At 42.2% G+C, this 16,229-nt stretch overlaps 1 protein-coding gene across 1 annotated transcript in view; it reads left to right on the forward strand.

The window, feature by feature from the left end:
- The window catches only part of CACNA1E (calcium voltage-gated channel subunit alpha1 E), a 683,463-nt gene extending 676,031 nt beyond the window's left edge, over positions 1-7,432 (forward strand). The window contains exons 49-50 of the mRNA XM_061634264.1: positions 4,340-4,530; positions 6,024-7,432. Coding sequence (XP_061490248.1) covers positions 4,340-4,530; positions 6,024-6,563 — 731 coding nt within the window. The 3' untranslated portion in view covers positions 6,564-7,432. The remainder of the gene's footprint in view (positions 1-4,339; positions 4,531-6,023) is intronic.
- The last annotated feature ends 8,797 nt before the right edge of the window (positions 7,433-16,229 follow it).

A 16,229-nucleotide genomic window follows, 5' to 3' on the forward strand; every position in this document is an offset into this window, starting at 1 on the left:
TGTTTATTTATTTATTTTAAAAAACATTTTCAGGACCATTTTAAAAGCTGGTACAGTAGGGGCTATACATATTTTCCAAGGAACGGAGTTTGGAGCCACCACCAAAAAGGTCCCGCCTTTCAGTTAAAAAATCTTCCAAGACACCTTACAACAAGGTAGCCAATGTGATGTTATGGACTACAACTCCCATAATTCCTGACCATTGACCATGTTGGCTGAGGGTGATGGGACACCAACAGCATCTGGAGGACACCATGTTGGCCACTCCTGCCTTACAATAACAAAATGAGAAAGCTGCTCTCTAGTTACAATGTAGTATGTTTCCCTTCCCTCCCTGGCTTGCCTTTTTCTCTCACACAATCCATGCCAGTCAAACTGAGAGACATTTCTGATCATTTGGAGACATCATGTAGCTGACTTTGTTCTTGCCTGTTTTATTTATCTAAAATATTTTTGCTCTGCCTTTCATCCACATGGTCCACAAGGCAACATACAACTTGTCCTTTCAAAACAGTGTATTGTCTTTATGATACTTTATGATAGATTATATATGTTTTCCCTTTTCTCTTTTTTTTATATATATATTGAATATTGTATACCTGTGTCGGCCTTTGGCCCTGCAATAAAGGTTTATTCTATTCTATTCTTTATGATACTGTGATTTTGTGGGTGCATTCTATTTCCTTGGGAACAGCCTTTTAAACATTTAACAAATTAATAGCCTGAAACAACAGTTGGGCTTGTACTCACAGTCATCAGTACAGGTTAAAATTCCCATCATAAACAGATATACGTTCAAAATGTGGAGATATTTTGATTATGGCCACAATTAAGGCTAAAATCCTATGTACAATTACCTGGGATTAAGTCCCACTGGAATCAGTGGGATGTATATCTGAGGCTGAGCGAACAAGCAACTGCTGAAGGGGCCAGAGACCATCTACCTGTGTGAGTTTCTGCAAGACCTGCTCCCTGCATTTCTGGCTGATTTCCACCTGGCCTGGAGGGGTGGGGCCCTGTCTCTCTCCAGCTACAAAAGCAGCAACTGCTGAAGGGGCCAGAGACTCTGTGTGTGTGTGTGTGTGTATATGTGTGCGTGAACCTGCTGCTCGGGATGTCTATAGACTACTGGGGTTAGGTTTTTTTTGGTTGTTTTGGGGGTCAAGATTTAATTTTGGAGATTCATTTTTGCTGTTATTTGGACTACAGCATATTTTTGTTAAACACTGTTGTGAAGTGTGTGGGTATTGTTTAATTGTATATTTATTGAGATGTTCTCATTAGTTTGTTGTTTATTATTATTGTTTGGCTACTTATATACTGTGTATATTTATATGTTAAAAATAAAAATGCTACTTATTTGCTGGGAAATTGAAGATTTTTATCTTGGCCTTTTTATAAAGTGTTTGGTTCTCTTATTGTGACACATTTAAATGTTTTTTTTTTCTTTTAATAATGTTATTTGTTATTTAATTTTGAGAATTGCATTATTGTATTTATGCATTATGATGTGTTATATTCATGTTTTTGTAAGCCGCCTTGAGGGCCTTTTGGCCATAAGGCGGGGTATAAATTTAATAAATAAATAAATAAAAAATAAAAATCATCAATGTCAGGTAACCCTGAGTACATGCCTTTGAGTGCACTTTGAGGAGATGCAGCTTTAATTTTGTGATCCCTGCTTTCCTAATTGGCGAGTTCCGCTTATATTAAAGTAGAAAGGTTTTTGCAGAGAATGGGCTGAAAACAAGAAGTGAGCAAATAGCCAATTTAAGACCTAGAAAGAGAGAGGGAGCAAGAGAGAAAGAATTGTGGAACAGGTTGGAGTAAACCCAAAGAGCTTGGCAAGCAAAGTATCATTTGGAACATGGTCATGAAATGAATGGGGAGGCAGAATGGCTGTATGAAGGATTATGGGCATCATAGTCATACTTCTTTGTACGTCTAAGAAGAAGTGGGCAGCAACATTCTGTGGATCTGCAAGATTCTGTGGAATGCAGTGGTTTGGAAAGGCCATAAAGAAGGGAGCTGGGAAGTTAAGGCAAGGATTTATCCATGTTGAACCACCGCTGTCCTATAGTGAAAAAGGGTTAATTGGTAGATTTGGTGGCACCAAGAGTAGCAGAAATGAGAAGGCACCTGGAATATTGCATTGGTTACAAGCAAAAAAGCCGGGCTACAACCAGAAAAATGTGGGATATATTTGTATACCTGTGGTATGCCTCTTCTTTCTGTGAAATATTCCCAAAGCCAACAGGCCAAACCAAGAAAGGAGCCAGAGGATATGGTTGCTAGCTCTGTTCCTGACAGGTTCCTATGCTTTTATTAACAGCATGTCTGGAAGACATTTAGCAGGTGCAGCTTTTCCTGTCACTGCAAATATTAGAGAGGTATTGCAAATAAGTTTCTATCAGGAAAGGGACTCTGAATGAGAAGGGCATGGCGGAGTTAATTGTGCATCAGCTCCACACTAATGTACCATTGACCCATGAGACTGACATGTGAAATATCTGATAGAATCACTGTGCTGACATCTGTATGGGGTTCACAACAGTTTAGTGCAGGGTTTTCTCACACCCCACAACTCTTGGAGATACACTGGATTTTCTGACACTGCCCTAGAGCTCCTCCAGACAACCTGCTTATTCAGCATTGATCCTGATTTACTTGCTTAAAGCTTACTTGGTGGCTAGACTATGTCCAGTCATTAAGGAGTTTTCATCTTGGTTTATATGACAATGGTTCTATGACATTATTCACTAATAGGCAAAAAACCTTGCAGTTTAAGAATGTACCTATAGCCAACAGATATTTCTATCAAAATTTTAAAAGCCGGGAAATTGGGCAGCTATAGTGAATGCACCAGGGGAGTATGAGACCTGACCTCCTGTCTGAGATGTTGTACTGCCCTACAAATTTGTCAAAATGCAAACACCATTTGGGTTGGTATTTCACAGTCCAATCCACTTGCTGTGTAGCTTGGAAGAATTTGGTAACATGTGCCTCTGAGCATATGCTGAGTGGTGGCAACCTCAGCCCAAATGACAGAAACAAGACGTACTGTGCTGATCTTATTTTTGCAGGGAGGAAGCAACAATATTAAAACAGTTGATATAGTTCAGATAGTCACTTTAAATATGTTTGATTTACTTTGCAATTTTAGTGAAGTTTCCTATAGTAAATCATTCTCTTTTGCTTCTGTTTCTGTGAATATGTGAAGTACAGCAACACTTTGCAACACTAAAAAAAAAGCTCCAAAAACAATTGTGGAATAATGGCACTGACTATACTGCAGAATAGTTTCCAGTGGACATGAGGAGTGTCTCAGTTTGCACAAGATAAAACAGTGGGAAGTGTTTCTAGCAAAATTCTAGGTGTGCTTTACGTTTTTCATTGACCATGTCCACCTTTCCTTGAGTAGTTTAAGCATAGCAGGCTGAAAACATGCATCCTGGGCAGGCGAAGTTTGTTTTATAGGCTGTTATGTGAGAATAAGCATTCACCCTGTCTTCATCATGATTTGCTTGCAGGGTGTTTACATGTCTTCCCGTTATTCATTTTATTATTTATTTATTTGATTTATATCCTGCCCTTCCTCTCAGTAGGAGCCCAGGGCAGCAAGCCTTAGCCATCAATTCATCCTATACTTTTTAATGGATTTCCAAACTGCAAAAAAGTCTGGGTGTTGTGTTTTTTTAAGTGGATTTGTTGCACTAAGATGACAGAGTGCTTTAATCCACTTTAATTGTGCAAACTTAGGTTCTGGTATGCGCTTGAATCCTTCCCCAAAATAATAATAATAATCATTTGCCTTGATTGGCCTTTCCACATAACTGTGATTGGCTCCATGATGTCATCATGTTCACCATGGCTGGGATTACACAATGAAGAAGAAATAATTTTACGTGCAAATTGCACTTATATTCAGCCTATCCTCTAAGGAGCTCAAGGCAGTATGCATAGTTCTTCGCCTCCATGTTTTATCCTCACAAAAAATCTATGAGGTAGTTAGGCTGAGGGATAGCAACTGGCCCAAGGTTAGTCAGTGAGCTTTGTAGCTGAATGGAGATTTGAAACTGGGCTCCCCTGCTTCGAAACTCACACTCTCCTTGGGGAAAAAATAACAACAGCTCGAACAACAATGAAGGAGGAGATGGCTGAAAACTACAGCTGTGTGACTGTAAGTTTTGACTATGTTGCAGAGTAGCAGGAGAAGGAAAGTGTCCAAAAATTATTCAGAACAATAAAGAAGACATCCTACAATTATTAGCTATTGCTTTGGGGTTGAATCGCTGAGGACTTTTGTGGACTCTTCTAACCCTAGCTTTGTCCTGTGCAGGCCATCGATCCGACACACATCGGTCAGGAGGCAGAGAGCGAGGCCGATCCAAGGAACGCAAGCACCTGCTCTCTCCAGACATTTCCCGTTGCAACTCAGAGGAAAGGAGTCCTCAGGCGGATAGCGACTCTCTGGAGAGACGTCAGTCCAGGTCTCCCAGTGAAGGCAGGTCACAAACTCCCAACTGGCAGGTGGGTGTGAAGCTTACAAAATAATGAAAGAGAAATGCGAAGCAAACAATATTCAACAGTTCACACATGCTTGTACATCGTTCAGTTTCTTATCCTTCTTTGTAATAGCAAACTTGGCCAGGGATCACTGACAACTTGTAGCAAAAATGGGGCCACTGAGAAACAACAGGGAGGTATCAAAACGTACAGAAGAACAAAAATTATTTAGGAGGGGAGAAAAACGTAAGTGGGGAGGAGCCGGCCCAAACCACACAAGGAGAACTGAGGCATACTTAATAGGCGCAGAATGCTGACCTATTTAGGGGGAAAATAGAAGAATGGAATAGAGTACACTGAATGAGGTCATGGCTGGTGACTGGAACGCTGAACAGCAGCCATTCCACATTGCAACATTTTTTGCGGGTCTCATCCCTTCATGATTCGTGTCTGAATGTATGGTTCCATTTACAAGCATTTTATGCAAGATGATATATGTGATATGGTTCTTCAGTCCTTGGTGTTTGATCTGCAATACCTCATTCATACCATTTGAGGATGCGGACATCAAGTTATGAATATGCATGTTTAAACCAGCGCCGAAGGGCACTTAATCATTCACAGCCTTGAAATTAGTTTGGCATTGCATGCAGACAGGAAGAGTATCATAATACCTTTATTAGGGCCAAATAAAAAAATTACAGAGCAGTGAGCAAGCTTCCAGTCTTCCAGATTTCTTTCTTAAGCTTGATGTTGAGGAATTTTTTTTTAAATGGAGAGGTGTTACTGGTAGTGGGCATGGTAGAAGTCCTGGCTATATTATGTAACAGTCAAGATGGTGATCCAGGAAGTTTTTTACAATGAATAGCAACAGCACCTGAGTGCCAAACATTATGATCTTATTTATTTATTTATTTATTAAATTTATTAGTCGCCCATCTGGCTGGTTGTCCAGCCACTCTGGGCGACGTACAAGATAAAAAACAATACATTAAAACGTTAAAATTTAAAACCATAACAGTAAAAACCTAACCCACCGCAAAAGCCTGCCTGAAGAGCCAGGTCTTCAAGGCCCGGCGGAAGCTCATCATAGAAGGGGCATGGCGGCGATCATTTGGGAGAGAGTTCCACAGGGTGGGGGCCACTATTGAAAAGGCCCTCTCTCTAGTCCTCACCAGTCTAGCTGTTTTAACTGGTAGGATCGAGAGAAGGTCTTCTGAGGCTGATCTTGTTGAGCGGCATCCCTGACGATGCTGGAGGCGCTCTTTCAGATAGACTGGGCTATATACTGTATGCTATATACTGATTTCAAGAATAAGATGCATGAATCACAGTAGAAGTCAACATTCATGTGCTTTCCCTGCCAGTGAGCAAGTTTCTACTGAGAAATAATTGTCTTTAGGGAAAAGTATGCCACAGGTTCAGCCCTCTGTCCACTAGATTGTATAAGCTCTCTACCATTTTGAAAATGACTTTGGCCTCATAGTCTACATACATGTCTCTCTTCTTTTTTGTAGGGCACAGGCTCCTTGAGTGAGAGTTCCATCCCATCTATATCTGACATCAGCACACCAAGGCGAAGCCGCCGCCAGCTCCCTCCAGTGCCACCAAAGCCACGCCCCCTCATCTCCTATGCTGCTCTGATGCAGCACTGTGGCGACACCTCACCGCATCCTGAAGATAGCGAAGGCGGCTCCCCTCTGCTTTCTGGGGTTCTGGAGACAAACAATGCCTGCTTGACTGAGTCTTCCAGCTCCCCACAGGGAAAGCAGAGCCTTCTCTCCACCCCTCAACGCTACATCTCAGAGCCTTACCTGATGCTCCAGGATGACTCCCATGCTTCAGACTGTGGCGAGGAGGAGACACTCACCTTTGAGGCTGCCGTGGCCACCAGCCTTGGCCGCTCCAACACAATTGCATCAGGCCCTCGCTCAAGGCACAGCTGGCAGATGCCTAATGGGCACTATCGGAGGAGGAGAAGAGGGGCATCGCAGGGGGTGATGTGCAGGGCTGGCATCGACGTACTAAGTGATACGGAAGAAGATGACAAGTGTTAGAGGCTGCCCCTCCCCTTCTCTCCTCTGACGCATGCTGTTTGCCACATTTGGAATGGAATGGAATGGAAACAGACCCTGTGTGCAACACCACCACCAACGTCCAACCCCAATTCCTCATCCTCTCTTCTTCCCCTTTGTTCTAATTGCAGAGAAGCATTTGATTAGCTCCTGCAATCATGGACCCAGCAAAGGCGCACCTGCTTGTTGAGTGAGGATGAGCCACGGCAACAGCGACCTTAATCACAACAGTCATATGGGGCTCCATTCTCCCCCTCCCCAAATCCAAGAGTATGTTAAGGAAAGCCTGAAGTTACTGAAGAAGCATTAGTAGAAAACAGGCTGGACATTAGGGTTGTTTTTTTTATAAAGAAAATTATCACTCTACCCCCTTGATACTTGGCCAAAAAGGAAAGAATGGAGAAAAGGGAAAGAAATCAAGGTGGTGGTTTGCAGTGTATGTGGTTAATCCCTTGAAAGAACCACCTTATCTCCTTTGGTGATCCCTTCTATACGGTTCAACCCGATTAGATGAGTTGGGACTGAGGGATTTGTCCAGAGCTTCTCCAGAGTGGAAGTCACAAGACAGGGCCCTCCTACAGTGCCTGTGGTTTTTAATTTGTACTTCAAACAACTGTTGTGGCAGAACAGAGAGAGAAAGTGTGGTGAAAGAAAGGCAGGAAGGAAAGGAGAGACAGTGAGCAGGGGTGGCACCACGGGTTGAGAAGAAGGGATTGGCTTGCGTGAAACCGACTGAGTGTTTTGCACCATGACCAGTGGGGTAAGGGTGGCAAAAGGAGAGGACCATTGCTGAGCTAAATGTAGGCATATCTTTATAGTCTGAGTTTGGAATGTACGGAAAATATGTCTCTGTGTGTGTGTTTATATGCCAGATATATAAACATGCACACATGTAGAGATTTATTTTAATAAGCTGGTGGTGTATGCTAGCACCAAGGCCATGTGTTCTGTCACTCTAAGAAATAGGATGCATCTTGCCCTATGGCAGTTCTATGAAGCCCTAGAATATAAGAGATGCTAGTTACCGAAGCCACTCAATTCTGTGGTTGCTAGTGTAGGACCTGGAAGTACCGGGCCCCTCTCCCTTGAATCGAGCTGTATAACAAATTTGGTGTCACCCACCTTAGCAGTAAGATGCTCATGCAGAGGTTTGGTGCTTCTCTCTTTTTAGCCTTATTTGATTAGGGATTGGTAGGACAAGGAGGAGGGGGCATGCTGTTCTTGCACGTTTGTTTTGCATGGGATTGTTATGGCTCTGGAATAAGACAACTTTCAAATGAAAGCTAACATCTAGTTGGCCACTGTGGGAAAGATTGTAGGTGTGACTCTGTCCCCATCTAGCAGGCAGGGAGGTCTTATGTTTTTAACAGCGGCCCTTAAAATAAGGATCATCAGCAAACTCCACTTGGAAGAAGCATATGCCAAGATACTCAGTGTAGAGTTATTGTTTTTCCTCTCCGTCCCTGCTCAGCATCTCATCTGAGGGTAGGGGGAACCTTTCCTTTCTTTAGCTTAGAAGGCAGCAGATTGATTGATGGAGGTGTATGCATGTGTGTGAATCATTACTCAGTCATCTCTCCTGGAATACTCACTGCAGGTGGCATTCTGAATGGTAAACCTTTGTTCCCACATATACTTTTATTAGAAAGCAAAATAAAACCCCAATAAGAGAGCAAAGGTGAGGGTGAAGAGGAGCAGATGAGGCAAAAGGATCATTTTCTTCATTGAGAGTCTCAAAAGATGCTGGCAGTTGTCTCCCAAAACTCACAAGGGATGAAGGAACATCTACAGAATCTCAAAGTTGATGTAGACATATTTAATGGATGAAAATATCTGAGGCTGGTAACTGATGAGTTAGAGAAATTTTTATAGTTGTGGCACACAGAAAGATATAGCAAGATTTTCTGCATAAGTTGTAATGTTTCAAGCAAAAAAATGTAATGCAAGTGTTTTGTGGCTACATTCCAGTTTGTAATTGATCTGGTAATTACATTTGTCTAGCATAACATTCCTCTGTGCTGTTCTTCATTACCTGGATCAGTCCTAGCATAGTATATGTACATCCTATTTTTATTTCTGCCCCCTTTAAGTTGCAATACTGCCAAGTTGCCAACAGGTGCCTCTGCCACTAATTATCCAATTCCACCAGGAGTATGGGGGAAGAGCAACTTTTATGGAGCAAGATGTAAACTGGTTTAATGCTTGAGAATTGCAGTGTCAGTTTGGACAACCTTAGGCCACTTCAGTTTAGGACAGTTAAATCTGTGTTGGTTCATCCTATATCTGTAATCTGAATAGGATGCCTACATTGGCTAACATCCATTTCATTTTAAATAGCTCTTCTCTTTCCTATCCCGCATTAACATGAGCACACAAATAGCATGAAAGAGGCTCAGTGCAGAGTTATACAGATGGTTTGTCTGCTCACCATACAAAGTTCTCCAAATCCCTTTGCAAAATATCTCTACCTCAGTAGCTCTCATTGAACAGTCCTTCCTAAAAGCCCAGGGGGGTATATTTTGCGTTTGCTTCATAAAGCATTTAGGTGGAGGCAGACCATTGTTTTTAGGAGTACTGAAACTGATAGGACAGAAATATTGTTACCACTGACACACTCACTCGTTTCCTTTCTCCCAATGTCACTTCAGGTCAAACAGGTTTTGCATGTTTTGTAATGCTTCAAGGACCTGAAAATCCTTAATTTGAACTGAAGTGACAAAGGGGCAAAAGAAAGCTGTGTGTTATGGTGGTCAAGCACTTATCTCCGGACACCTTCAGCTCTCTGAAATAACTAGAGTCTGCCTCCAGCTTTCCGACATTAGCGCTTGTGCTGCAAAGTGTTCTAACTTCTACTCTCCAGTAGCATTTGGGTGGTAAACCTGATTTGGTTCCTTTTGATAACAAGCAAAGATTTAGTACCATTTTGGAGGCAATTAGCATTAAGAAAAGAATAGGGACAATCTCAAGCTATATTACAGCTTTGTGCTCCTAGAGGGCATGTGTGTGTGGATTAGCAAAATGATGCGGGAGCTATTTGCTGATCGCTTTTTCTGAAGAACAATAATTATTACACGTTAATATTAACATAATACTGCTACTGTTAAAGTATTCCACTTATTTATTTATTTATTTATTTCATTTATACCCCGCCTTTCTTTCCATGATAGAAACCCAAGGCGGCTTACATATGGTTCCCAGGCGGTCTCCCATCCAGGTACCGACCAGACCCGACCCTGCAGGGTGCTGGCCTCATGTGCCTTCAGACCATAGCCTGGGACAATTTCAAGCATTACAGTTAGCAATTACAAGCAGACCCCAATTAGCCACTTCACCCATTCCAACGTACTGTTGGTGGTTGGCCATTTAATAATTTTAAACCAGATGGATTCCTTATAGTTAAAATTATGTTCAAAGTGAGTGATGGTTGGAATGAAGCCCTATAAGGGTACTGCAGGCAAAGAGGAGGCATTTCTAGTGGAAATCAGATGTCCGGAGGAGGGGAGATGCTTCATTGTTCTTCCACAACTCTTTCCTACCAGTCCCCCCCCCCCAAATTGGCCTTCATTCTGGTCTGAGAGCCAACTGGGGGGAAACAGCAAAAATAAAATAGCAGGAAGAACTGGTGGGTGGAATAGGGTTAAACTAAGCACCTTTGTGTTCGTCTCATGTCATGGCTATAACACCTTCAATGATTTGGCTTTGCAGAAGTATTCCAAGTGTCCTATGAAATACCAGTTAAACGATAACCCAAAATATTACTACGTTTCTTATACTCCCCTTTCTCGAAGGAACTGGTGGTAGAATGCATGGTCGTCATCATGACCCCCACCCTGTCTCAATCTTATCCACACAACAATTGTATGAGATAGGTTAAGGTGAAAGAGAGAGCCAGGCTCAAGGTCATGCAATATGCTTTGTGGCTGAGTGGGGATTTGAACCCAGGTCTCCCAAGACCTAGTCCAGCACTTTAATTCTACACCTTTTCCAAGTATGTACTCCCTCATGATATAAGCTTGTGAAAGAGCATAGTGGCCACCAAAGAGCTAGCATAGTAGAGTGCCCCTCCCCCACCATATGTTGTAAATAAAAGAGTTGGCATCTTAAGCTTCTAAATGCAAAAGGATTTCTGAAAATAAGCCAAGTTTTCTGTAAATATATACTGGGGGGTGATTTTATGTACGGAACGGGTTTCTTTTGTGTGCATTGGGGTGGGAGGGGGAAAATGCAGAAAAGATCCTTGTTTCCTGCAGTTGTCTTGCTTATGCCTTTTTAATTTTGGAGACCAGCAAGTGTGCTATGAAGTTTATATAAGAATTTTGAGATATTTCTGCCTTTCTTGGGGGGGGGATGCCCTGTATTTCAAGTATTATATCACTTCAGCCCACCATCTAGAGGCCTCTTGTATGAAAGCTTAGCTTTGGTGGCACTTGGCTCCTGAGTTAACTTACAGATGAGGCACTGAGCAGCCTCTTATCCCAGGAACCATGGTGCTATGCTTGGACACACCTGTGGTTACATAAGTGGAACCCTATTGGACTTCAGAGATTCTAGTTAGCTATGTAACTGCTAGTCTTATGGCTCGTTGTATATTGGAGCTGGGGTTTAGTCTTTCTTTGTTAGTTTCACTCTTTAGCTGGTTCTCCCAGGGCCAAGAGGAAATCTGCTTGAGCTGTGGGGCTGTGTCCCTTTCCTCTCCTCAGCCAGGAAGCTTGAGCAGAGGGGCTGTGGTATGTCTCCCTAGAAAAATGTGTGAGGGTGTGCTCCTCGTCACAGTTTAGAACAGGGGTGAGGAACCTGTGGTCCTCCAGATGTTGCTGTACTACAGATCCCATCATCCCTGACCATTGGCCATGCTGACTGAGGCTAATAGGAGGTAGACTTCAACAACATCTAGAGGACCAAAGATTCCCCACCCATGGGTTAGAAATTACAGAGGGTGAGCTCGAGTTCATATCAATTTCTACCTCCCTTTAGGCTTGCTTCCCTTCATCCTGACTCCCAGATTTACTCTTCTCCCACCATGCTTTGCACCAAATGCACCCCCATTCTAATTGCCCACTTTACTAAAAGAGGGAAGGATGTCAGAGGCAAGTCAGGAGCCTTTCGTACATCCCAGTCTTTGAGTGGAATGCATCTCCCTGCTACTAAATACATAGTTTGACATATTGGAGCATCTTTATGTCACTAAGCTTTGGCCAAGGGTTTATTGGCTTCTCTCACCTGCACAAATGCACCCAAAAACCCACCCCTAAAACCTCTAACCCTGTTCGTAGCTTGATCATCTATGGGATCTCTGCCTTGTTCATGTTAATATGGAAGACAGACAAATGGAGCAGAGAACAAACCATCAAAAACCATAATCAAAGCACCATAAAAATAGAAGAGGAAAAGGGAGACTCCTTATCTCCTAGTAAAACTGAATGGTCTCAGTCCAGAAAATTGGCTAGTCATCTTTAAATTACTGGACTTAATTTTTCACTGAATTCAGTGCTTGGAATGAACTAGTTCCGTTGAACAAACTTCAGTGAACTGATTTAAAAATCTCTGAGTTACACATGAAAGTAGTTCCCATAATTGCTGGGTGAACTAAAGATGAATTAAGTTCATTTTGGGATAGAACATGAATTATTTCTAGTTCATTTTCATGTTCATTCCCTCCCCTCTCCATTCCCAGCAGGAGGCCTGGTATCTTTGCTTTCATTTTTTTTAAAGTAAAGTCAATCAGACACCTATAAAGAAAGTTAGAAAGCAAAATGGGGAGGCAGCATTCTAAGGCTTACAAAGACGCTGCTGTTGCTAAGGATGATTAGTCACTGAATCACTGCTGCTAAGCAATCAGAAGGAATGTGAGGCCTTTCCTTTGTCTTCCCTACAGAACAAATTGGCTCTCTTCCAACAGGAGCACCTTGCAGCAAGAAGTATAGGGACAGTGTGGCTGGCACAAATTAAACAAGGCAAACTTTTTCTACTATGGAAATGCCATTATGGGGAAAGACATCTTACTTGTGTGTGGGCCCCAATTTACTTTTGTACCCTATACTTCAGCACATCAGCATGTAACATTCTGAATACTGAAAAAAAATTGCAGCGGATGAACATTTTATGAATGAAAAATTTCATTCACAGGAACGTTAACCTGAACTAGTTCATTTTGTAAAAGAACAAACTAGAACAAGCTTCTTGTTGGACAGTATGAACTTTAACTAGACCTAGTTCTTTTTTAAAATGAACTTTCCAAGCACTGACTGAATTTCAGCAAGACTTAAGTGCAATTAAAAAGTTAGGCAAATGTGCTTCCTAATCTGGAGCTTGTCAGTTAATAGACTACTGACGTTCACACTAGACTTACCTATTTTAATACATATAATGGTACATATTATGGTAGTAGTCACTGAAGAGTTGGGTCACATTATAGCTGGTTAGAGGTAAGCAACATTTATCAACAAGCCCTAAGAGTACCATTTGCTAAAGTTGTGGCATATTGCATTGGAGACATTTTATTCTGCTCAACAAGATGGTTTTCTACATACAGTTGAGTCATTAACATGAGGAAGCTATACACACACACACCCCCATTAGGCTAAACTGAAAGGCTGGGACTCTTGCTTTCATGTGATAATGTGAATGCTTCTAGATTCTGTTCTCACAGGGTTTCCTTATATTCCTTACACCATGATCCATCATAGAATATGTACATGTGCAACATTACTGACATGCACTACAATGCACTGGGCCAGTGTTGGTAGAGTTGGATTGGGGCCAGTTAGTACTGTGATGAAGTAATGAATGCAAGGAAGAAAGTAAAGAAAAACCATGCATCTGCAAAACTTCATAAAGAGAAATAAAGAAGAAACACTACAAAGGAAAAAGGGTGGTTTGAGGCTCTAGCTTTTGGACGATATACTATTATTATTATTTTTAAAGTATTGGATTAGAGTTACTTCTAATTGTATACTTCATGGCCTAGTGAAGGCATTCAAATCACATTTGCTGCTGCTAAGCTCTCAGTCTGCTGTCAAGTTCCAATATTTGTGCCTCAAAGCATTCTGAAAAGGAGGGGATCTGCTTTTTAAAACTGCCCAAAGACAATCACTATGCCCATAGACATCACTTCAACATACCAAGTATGCAACAGGAGATGAGAGGGCGAGTTATAACAGGGCATGGACCAGAAAATGTTTCCACTTAAGCTATATCAAATGGAATAGGGGACGAATTTCCATTTTGCCTAAGAATTGAGATCAACAAAAACTTGGTTCAACAGAGGCCTAATGCAGAGGTGACCTGAAATAACACCAATTAATGTGTGTGGATAGCAAATGAAAACTGATTTGGTAAACTAAGGCAAGTAGCTGTGCCAAGCCTCTTGTAAGCCCCTGAAGCTGTGTTCATCTCACCACATGGAGGCCACTCTCTATCTTGCTGATGCTATGCAGAGACGCATTAACCTGGACATCACCGTACAGCCCTCCCCTTGTGGGTTTCTCACTGAGAAGCTTCTGGCTAGTCGGTGCTCTTCATAGAAGCAGCCAGGTATCAGCTCCCTGGGGTGCTTTCAGGGCAACTCGTCCAAAGCCAAATAATGCGTTCAGCACTGCATGTTGATGAGGTAGATATATTGTAACATAAAGTGCTTGTTTGGATCCAAATAAAACCACACACAAAAAAATTTACAAATCTGTAAAACCTAAATGTTTTTTGTCAAAGAAAAAAAATAAAATCTTGTTGTAAAGAATTACTTCCGCCTAGAGCTATTTTCTCTTTCATCTACTGTTCACTTCTGTTCCTACTACACTTTCGAATTGTGAAAATAATCCTTAGGTTATTTTACACTTCAAGTGTTCCTGGCACTTCAAATAATTATGCTAACTCTGTAATCCTTTCAAACTAGATTTTCCAGCCATTTCTATGGATTGTTTATATTTCAGCAGTGTAATAGGTAGAATACCTATCATGGACAGAGTTTGTCTATGTTTTCCAATGAGGAAACGAAATCCCAATGGGCATTAATTTACTAAATCACCCTGCATTTCCCCCCCTGGAGGCCGCATTCCCCTGTGGGGACCATTCTAGGGGCCACATGCCAATCCCTGGGGCCGATGGGAGTTGTAGTTCAAAAAAGTAACTTTTCCAAGCTCTGGATCCACGTGGTGGTGATGAAATGCCTTGTGCTACCATTTTACTACAGTAAATTTGTTATTACTAGTTAATATACATTTGCCATTTATGAAGGAGTCGGAATCGGAGTTGGTACATTTCTACCGACTCCGACTCTACCCAAAATTGCTTCCGACTCCGACTCCACAGCCCTGGCCAGAAGATTGGATTGTAAGTTTGCATAGCTCCCATTCTGAAGAGTATAAAGCTCCGAATAAATATACTGCTCAAAAAGTAAAGGTAGCCAATTTGGCCTGTAAGAAAAATCCCAAAATACAGCAATACAGCCTGCAACACACCACCTACCTCTCCCGTTGGGCAGCAAGCATGCCTGCCATCAACCAAGATGGCGTCGTGGTTTCCGTAAGTTCTGATGCCTCAGCCGCCATCTTGGTTGATGGCAGGCATGCACGAGCAGCATTTACCGCAGTGGGAGAGGTAGGAGCAGGCGGGCAGCATGGGCCCCCCGGGGCAGGCTGGTGCCAAGGGCCCAGTCATGCCTGGCACCGGCCCTGCCTGAAAGTTCTCCAGCCCTGCTCTGGGAAAACAATTCCCCCCAACCACTACATAAAGCTACCCAAGCTGACTTCTCTTTACTTTTTTTACTTGGTGCACCACCTAAGGGACTGCCTAGATGCTTGTTATTGCTGTTATGTGTCTTCCAATGGAACCTGTGTGTTTTGCCCAAGAATGGAAGCAGAACAGAGTAACAGCAGGTTCTTGTATTTGCAGAGATGTGGGCCCAGCCATTATGTGGGCTTTCTTTTCCTTCCTAGGAGGCCTGGGTGCAACCTGAACCTAGGGTTGCCATATTGCCCGGATAGCCGGGTTTTACCCGGATTCTAAGCATGCCACCCGGCACCCGGCTAGCCCCTTAGGTGGCCCGGATTCTCAGCTTTCATTTTTTAAAAAATTAAGTTTCTACGTGGTGCGGTTCTCGAGATATTTATAAAAACGTCAGGCACCCCCCCCGGTTAAATCTTTTTTTAAACTACTGTATAGCACTTCGTAGCTTTAACCCCGCCCGTTCAGGATTTCAGCCAATCAGTGAAGTGTTTGTTTGGTGGCAGTGTCTGCAAAACGTCATTGCAAGGCCAGAAAATGGTGGTTTCCCCTCCTGTTTATCTGAAAATCTCATAAATTGGGTAAGTATATACATTTCAGTTTTTCCCCGTTGTGTGTAGGAGTCAGATCCTGGGCAGTGTTTTGAAAACCTTCCCAATACTTGCTTTTGTGGGGGGTAAAAGCAGTGCTAATCCCATATGTCCAGAGTAAATCCTATTGAATTCAGTAGGACTTACTTTTGAGTAGACATGATTATGAATGTGCTGAAAATCAGTGGGACTTTGGAGTGAATGTAAAAAAGAATTGTGTTTGTGTTCTCTTTCTGCCCCCCCCAGTCCTATTTTAAAGCAAGTAGGCAGGGCTTACTTAGGTATTGCAGTTTTTATTCTGTAGGAAACTAATACTGATTTTTTAAAAACTAATACC

The sequence above is a fragment of the Rhineura floridana genome, chromosome 6 (genome assembly GCF_030035675.1).
Source record: "Rhineura floridana isolate rRhiFlo1 chromosome 6, rRhiFlo1.hap2, whole genome shotgun sequence".
Lineage (NCBI taxonomy): Eukaryota > Metazoa > Chordata > Lepidosauria > Squamata > Rhineuridae > Rhineura > Rhineura floridana.